Raw genomic sequence first — 8205 nt, forward strand, 5'->3', positions numbered from 1 at the left:
TGCTAACCACGACCCCGTAGAAGGGAGGTCGCTGGGGAAGCATGACCTGGTTGTCAGGTTCCTTAAGGGGGCGAGAAGGTTAAATCATCCACGACCCCCCTCTATACCCTCTTGGGACCTGACTCTAGTGCTCACAGCACTACAGCAGGGCCCATTTGAGCCTTTGCAGACGGTTGAGCTGAAGTTCCTTTCGATGAAGACTTTGCTCCTGCTGCCATTGGCCTTCATCAAGAGGGTAGGGGACATGCACGCATTTTCGGTCAATGATTCGTGCCTAGAGTTCGAGCCGGCTGATTCCCAGGTAACCCTGACTGCATCTGCTGCCTACTTATACTCACGCTGTGATCAGCAGCAGCTGGATGCAATAATCATATGCCAATATGCATTGGCTTGTTTAGTTTACACTCGAAGTGGATTGGTCTCTCTAAGCGAGATCCCAATTCCGTCGGTCACCCGACGTGACGTCTCCGTTCCCTCCTTCAGGGAACGAGGGTTACCATACGTAACCGAGACGTTCCATTGGATGTTCATTAAAGTCTCCTTGTTTGAAATCTACTCCACGTTTCAACGTTCCTCGCTCCACGCTCCTCACAGTAGCTGTAGCGTGACAGTTGTGAAGTCAAAAATAAAATAATTGTACATAAATGGGTTAAGCAAAACCAATGTGATTAATTCTGAGAACTTTTTAACTGCAGGCAGATATAGGCCTACATTATGGTACAGTACAAATATTTGGAACGTCCCTTATTTTCTTAAAGAATAAATACTTATTGTCTACAAGAATACAAGAATAAACACAATTTTCTTAAAGAATCAGATTCACAATTGTCCCTTATTTTCCATTTCTGAAGTTAATTGGCAACCCTAATGATGACGTAATTATCTTTTGACTCCCCTGACAGTGGACACCTTGCTCAAAAAAACAAAAAAAAAACAAACCTCAGTTGTTGGAGATATGCGAGCGAATAATAGAAAAAAAAAAAAAAAAAAAAGTGGGCCTGTCTAAGGCATGAAATTCCAGGGCTGAAAATGAGTCCCACCCCGGCCCTGTCCAGGAGTAAGCTGAGGTTAAGTGTCTTGCTCAAGGGCACAATGATGATAATTCACATCTCCCTTCAAGGGTTTGACCATACGACCTTTCACTTACCGGCCCACATCTTTCACCCTGTATACCTGAAAATTACTGAAAATTTCACCATCTGGTGTTCTTTAACAAATAATTTCTTTATACAACTGTTTTTCAAAAAACCTTGACCTTGTTGAATGTTCAGGATTGCATCATTGTTACATTTGCATAATGAACTGTGTTTGGTCCATTTCTTCTTGCATCTATTTAATGGTGAATAGTCACCTTCACACTGCGATCACACCTTATGTGTTGATACTCATGCATAGCTAACAAACAACAAGGTTTGACAACGACAAGGTGACTCTGACGTCCCATTTCATTTACACAGAACCATGCACCATTAAGCACACAGATATGGATATATGCTTTTTTTTTGACGTGCATAATAAATTGTGAAATAATTGCATAAAAATTACTGAAATTTAGTGTGGCAAAGATAGTGTACAATGACAAGATAATCAACTTTCTCACTTGAGCTGATCAGTGCTCTAGCAGCACTCAATTTAAAGGAGTCAATAACTTAAATGGCCAATCAAATAAAAGAGAGCTATTAATGTTTACAGCAGCCAAGCACAAATTTCAGCATGATGCTTCAGTTTTAACAGTCAAAAAGTGAAATGTCAAATGTAAGTAAGTAGTTAACATTTAATATTTGACAACTATGTTATGATAGAAATGTTAAACGAACAACAGTAATATCCAGTTATGCAAACCTCTTAACCGGACCCATTTTCAGAACATTAGGCATAAGATTAAGAATGATTTTTTTTCTGCATAGAGTTATTATTATTATTATTATTTATTTTTTTAGCATTATAACTTGGTTAAAATTTCCAGATATCAGATATCCTTTCAGTAAATTCACTTTTCGATTTTAAGACCTATACTAGAACATGGTCAAACGTGTGTCTTTAATATATATATATACATACAGTATATATATATATATAAACTTAAATAACTTGCTAACAATCAATAGCAGCAAATTAGGGGTTTATTGAGGCAAAAGTTGTAGTTAATGTTTTTGTTAATTGCGAGAACCGGACCTTTAAACAAAGTGTCACCAAATTTGCAAATAGGTCAAGTGCATTACTTAACAATAAATTCTAGTTTTTTAACTATTTTCTATACCTGTTTCGTCTAATTTTCTTAAATTAGATGTCAAAGATGCAAGTAACCGACAGCATCTTCAGGTAAATGAAACGCCTCCCGAAAACAAAAGCAATCCACGGCACAGGTTTATAAATTCTCCACAATTAGCTGCACTTATGCTTGTTCATGAGCACTATCAGAGCAAGTTAATATCGTATGCTCGGCAGATGCCACACCAGATCAGAATGATCTAGACAACAGCACCGCAGAGCAGATATCTGCTCGTGTGCCAGTGCATCCCCGCCAATCAATACATCTCATTCCGGTCACTGCCACCACAGAGCAGTCACTTCAATAAAGCAGCTCTTCAGGTATGAACCATCTGGCAGAATATGTTAAGTTTATGTAACACGGGGCTCTTTTTTCCTCCTCTTTCTTCTTGTTTTGTGCTGTGCAACGCAGCATTGCTTCCCTGAGTAATCGGTCTGAACTGACCCCGTGTGTACAGCCAGACCAAGGTTAAACGGATAGAGAACAACTTTGGCTTGGCTGACTGCAATATTTCTTATATGTCAGCAACTAGCCCTCAGTGTAGCAAAGCATGCATAAGTGAACTATTCGTTGTTTTCTCACTCACTTGTATCTTGCATCACGAAAGAAAATGCATTTGTACATTTTCTGAAGAAATGGGAGGTGATGTTTGCCAGTGCAAAATTTGCTGCCTTGATAAATAGGTGATGTGGGTGGTTGCTATGGTACTTTTACACAGTTGCTAAGGTATTTTGAGTTTTTTTTTTTTTACTACTTTACCATGCCCTATTTTGAGTCGATTGTCGCTACATGGTTACTATTATAATACTATTATTATATTAAGTATGAATGGCTTTTAGATGGTATATAAGGTATTTTGAGTGGCTTTTAGCATGCATGCAGTTGCTAAGTATTTTGAGTGATTTTTAGCATTTCACTATGCATTTGCGGCATTTCGAGTTGATTTTAGCACATTGCTACATGTGCTAAAGTATTTTAAGTGTTTTTTTGCATATAGCTACATGGCTGCTAAAGTATTTTGAATGGCTTTTAGTTGGTATACATTTGCTAAGGTATTTTGAGTGGCTTTTAGCATTTCACTATGCAGTTGCAGTATTTTGAGTTGATTTTAACATGTTGCTACTTGCACTAATGTGTTTTAACTGTTTATTGCATGTTGCTAAGTGGTTGTTAATGTATTTTGAATGGCTTATAGATACTTTAGGTTTGCTATACTTTGAGTGGCTTTTAGCATGTCGGTATGCAGTTATTAAGGTATTGTGAGTGATTTTTAGTATTTCACTTTGCATTCTGCTGTATTTTGCATTGATTTTACATGTTGCTAACTATGCTAAGGTATTTTAAGTGTTTTTGCATGTCGTTATGTGACTGCTGAAGTATTTTGAATGCCTTTTAGTTGTTATACCTTTGTTAAGGTATTTTGAGTGTTTTTTAGCATGTCGCTATGTAGTTAAGGTATTTTAAGTGACTTTTAGCATTTCACTATGCAGTTGTGGTATTTTGAGTTGATTTTAGCATGTCTCCAAATGCGCATATTTATAGTTTATTATTTATTATATATTTATAATGCGCATAGGTATTTAAAGTTTTTTTTTTTGCATGTCACTATGACATTTTAAGTGTTTCTTTTTTATTTTTTTACTGGTCGCTAAGACATTAACATTCAAAATTGTAAAATATTTGTTTTTATTTTGAATGGCTTTCAGTTGTTATACATTTGCTAAGGTATTTTGAGTGGTTTTTAGCATGTTATTATTCAGTTGGAAAGTATTTTGAGTTGATTTTAGCATGTTGCTAGAGCTGTTAAGGTATTTTAAGTGCTATTTTCCCCATGTTGCTATGTTTTCGCTAATGTATTTTAAATAGCTTTTGGTTGCTATATTTTTACAACAGTATTTTGGGTGGCTTATAACACGCCGCTAAGCACTCGCTAAGGTTTTTTGCATGTTTGTTTTTAGCATTTCACTATGCATTCACAGTATTACGAGTTTTAGTTATATAGTTAAATAGTTCCGAGTATTTTAGCACATTGCTACATATGCTAAGGTATTTTAAGTGTTTTTTTTATATTGCTGTGTGGCTGCTAAAGTATTTTGAATGGCTTTTAGTTGTTATACGTTTGCTGAGGTATTTTGAGTGGTGTTTAGCATCGCTATGTAGCTGGTAGGTATTTTCAGTGACTTTTAGCACTTCACTATGCAGTTGTGGTATTTTGAGTTGATTTTAGCATGTCTCTTAATTCGCTAAGGTATTTAAAGTCTTTTTTATTTGCATGTCACTATGACATTTTAAGTGTTTTTATTTTTTATTTTTTATTGGTCGCTAATACATTAGCATTCAGAACTGTTAATTTATTTTGAATGGCTTTTAGTTGTAATACATTTGCTAAGGTATTTTGAGAGGCTTTTAGCATGTTTCTTTGCAGTTGGAAGATATTTTGAGCTGATTTTAGCATGTTGCTACAGCTTTTAAGGTATTTTAAGTGTTATTTTTCCCATGTTGCTATGTATATGTAATGTATTTAAAAATAGCTTTTAGTTGGTATATTTTTGTTAAAGTATTTTGAGTGACTTTTTGCTATGCACTCGCTAAGGTATTTTGAGTGAGTTTTAACATCACACTATACTCTTAATGCATTTTGTGCTGTTTTAAGAATGTTGCTGTGCAGTTGTGGATGGGATGGTTGCCAGCATGCAACACCATACAAGTTCTTAGAGTCCTACTCACCTGTACAATTGGGTTCACAGAGTTTTGCTTGGTCTCAGCCAGTGGCTGTTCTTGGCCCAGGTTAGAGGCCACAAAGCTGAAGCCGCGGAAGAGCTGGTGTGCGTTAGCGCTGGGTGGAACACCGGGTGAGTCTGCAGACACACAGATACAAACATATTTAGAAAGGCAACGTGGACACAGTCTCTCTATGAATGGAAACACACAATTGATCCCATTTGAGCAGTATGAATTGACTGGGTGCACTATGCGGCAGGACCTGAGGGCTCTTGGTAAACAGGTTCTGCTGCTGCAGTTCACTCTAATTTGTTTTTGCACTCTCGCTGTGCTTGCTGGGCACAGACTGTTATGTAAGAATAGTTTCCAGCTTGCTGTCTATCACATTGTCTATGACGCTTGAAAGCAAAGACTTACAATGATTCTTCCAGCTATAATTTAAATAAAATAGCATATGAGTGTTACGTGAATTATCTGAAAATCAACTGCAATTTGCGTCACCTGTCGGTGTGCGGGATGTAAACTCAGGATCAAAGTGGAATGTGTCCTCTGGTCGGCCCACTGCTGGTTTGAAGGGAGGCTTGATTTCTCGTCTGTACAATTTCTGTTGACCAAAAATACATCATTTAAGACACATACACCAATGCTAGAGGTTATACCTGCTACAGCAAAACATGGATCAAGACATAATGGAGCTTCCTGTGAATTTTGAGTAGTAATTTAATAGAACATTCAAAATCAAAAGCTATGTGAACTAAGTGTTGGATTAGTCAAAAGTAAATAAATATAGCATTTACATTTACGTCTGAATATTAAATATTACTTTAATGGTTGATCATTCAAAATAAATTTAAAAAAAGATTTAAAAGGTACACAGTATTTTTTTGAGGAGTAAAAAAAAATATTTCTAGTATTTTAAGCAATTTTAAATGTAAGTTTGAAACTCACTATGAATAGAAATGAACAGTGTTGGGGGTAATGCATTACATTTTAAAAGTAACTTTCCCCGACAATGCAAATGAACTGTTTTTATTTCTAACATGATGGACAAAGATTACTTTATTCAATCTTCTTTAAGTGCTGGAGTGATGTGCAATGACTGTTGGGTAAATTTCCCTCTGCACATCCTGTGAAGTGGCGTTCCCTTATTCCCTATGCTGTTCACAGCTCCCTTCAAAACGAACATTTACTGTATGGTCTCTTTGGATTGGAATCTCACTTAAGATGAGTGATACCCAGTGAGGTCCACTTCGCATGGCATTTATTGTTTAAAAAAAATTGTTAGCAGAATTTAGTAATTTAGGATTTATTAATAGAAACCTGTTTAAAATGCACTATGCAGAAAACAGTATGCTACGAATAAGGCCCCAGTCACAATTACGGTTGCAAAGAGGTGGAAATGTTCCGGTAAATTTCCGGAAACTTTCCAAAAATCCCTGGAATATTCCAAAAAAATCCTGGAAAGTTTCCAACATTTCTGGAATATTTCCGAAATTTACTGGACATTTTCCACCTTTTTGCAACCCTAGTCACAATATTACACACGAGTTACCAGCCTACATATTCAAGACTGATTAACATTACAAAATATTACATAGTATTATGTACAAAGTTTGGAACTCACATTCCAGTCTATTGTAGCAAAAAATATATGCCGCTTGATTTCTTCCACTCCATCAAGTCCTGCACCTGCAAAACATCCAGAAACATTCAGTCAGATAACAGGTTGTACAGACATTTTTTTTTTTATTCTGGATGGGATGAAATGCCTGATAAAACAAACCTCTCCTAAAACCCATCTGTCACAAAAAAAAAAACTATTTAAAGGATAATATTCCCATGAAGCATCGGTCTGTCTGTGAGTCAGACAAGTGTTGAAAGCACTCCTCTAAAATCCTCTACAGCTGTGCTTTATCTAAACTTTTAAAGCCCCAACAAATAGGAATCTAAAAGTGCTGTGCTATAATGTGGAACTAAATGGTCAAAGTTAGGCTGGTTAGCATAACCCAGTTAACCCCTGTTAACAGATGCTGTAACAGCTGGCTGCAAAAAGCATTGACGGTGGACACGGCTGAGCTCTTTGGCTGTGATTTGAAACAGTTTTGACAAATGCTTCAATTCGTATTCGTGTTTATGCTCAGGAGAGCTTCAAAGGTTTCTGCTTACAACATGTTTTGCAGCATTTAGTAATATAGACAATCACAGACAAATGTTGATTTCCTATACGCATTGGCCAATCAGAGGCGTTTAAGTTCAAGTCATGTAAACATCTACTGCGATTAAGTCCTTACTCTGATTATTGGAAATAATCCCATTATTGGTGCACATGTGTTTATATTCATTGTCTGTAGCAGTGTTCGGGAAAGTTACTTTTAAAAGTAGTGCATTACAATATTGTGTTACTTCCTAAAGAAGTTACTTAGTTTCTTTTTATGGAAACTTTTTATGGAAAGTTAATTTTGCGTTACTTTTTCTCATCTGGGCTGGGCTTGCTTGTTTGTTTTTAATATAAAGTTCTATTTTTGGCAAATGTAAAAGCCATTTCACACCAAAAGTGAACTGAATAATCCTCAGGCTGAATGAAATATAAATTTGTAAATTTGTACAGCAGTAGAGGGCTGCCAGTCAATAAATGGGAAAACAAAGTAACTGGGCATTACCTATTTGAAAAAAAGTAACTCAGATATTTTCTTGTAAATTTAAAAAGTAATGTGTTACTTGAAAAAGTAATCTGATTTCGTAACTCACGTTACTTGTAATGTGTTATCCTAAACACTGGTCTGTAGTATACAGTGGGGCAAAAAAGTATTTAGTCAGCCACCAATTGTGCAAGTTCTCCCACTTAAAAAGATGAGAGAGGCCTGTAATTTTCATCATAGGTATACCTCAACTATGAGAGACAAAATGAGAAAAAAAAATCCAGAAAATCACATTGTAGGATTTTTAAAGAATTTATTTGCAAATTAAGGTGGAAAATAAGTATTTGGTCAATAACAAAATTTCATCTCAATACTTTGTTATATACACTTTGTTGGCAATGACAGAGGTCAAACGTTTTCTGTAAGTCTTCACAAGGTTGTCACACACTGTTGCTGGTATTTTGGCCCATTCCTCAAGAGCAGTAATGTTTTGGGGCTGTCGCTGGGCAACACGGATTTTCAACTCCCTCCAAAGATTTTCTAGGGGGGTGAGATCTGGAGACTGGCTAGGCC

The 8205-nt window shown here is 36.3% G+C and overlaps 1 protein-coding gene across 2 annotated transcripts in view; it reads right to left on the minus strand.

Moving 5' to 3' along the window:
• The window catches only part of rps6ka2 (ribosomal protein S6 kinase, polypeptide 2), a 64316-nt gene that overhangs the window by 11857 nt on the left and 44254 nt on the right, over window positions 1–8205 (minus strand). For both annotated transcript variants that reach the window (XM_016258429.1, XM_016258428.1), the window contains 3 exons: window positions 6618–6682; window positions 5495–5597; window positions 5000–5130 (listed from right to left, as the gene is read on the minus strand). In XM_016258429.1, the coding sequence (XP_016113915.1) occupies window positions 5000–5130; window positions 5495–5597; window positions 6618–6682 (299 nt within the window). The remainder of the gene's footprint in view (window positions 1–4999; window positions 5131–5494; window positions 5598–6617; window positions 6683–8205) is intronic.

The sequence above is a fragment of the Sinocyclocheilus grahami genome, unplaced genomic scaffold (assembly GCF_001515645.1).
Source record: "Sinocyclocheilus grahami isolate Dianchi unplaced genomic scaffold, SAMN03320097.WGS_v1.1 scaffold1683.1, whole genome shotgun sequence".
In the NCBI taxonomy this organism is placed as follows: Eukaryota; Metazoa; Chordata; class Actinopteri; order Cypriniformes; family Cyprinidae; genus Sinocyclocheilus; species Sinocyclocheilus grahami.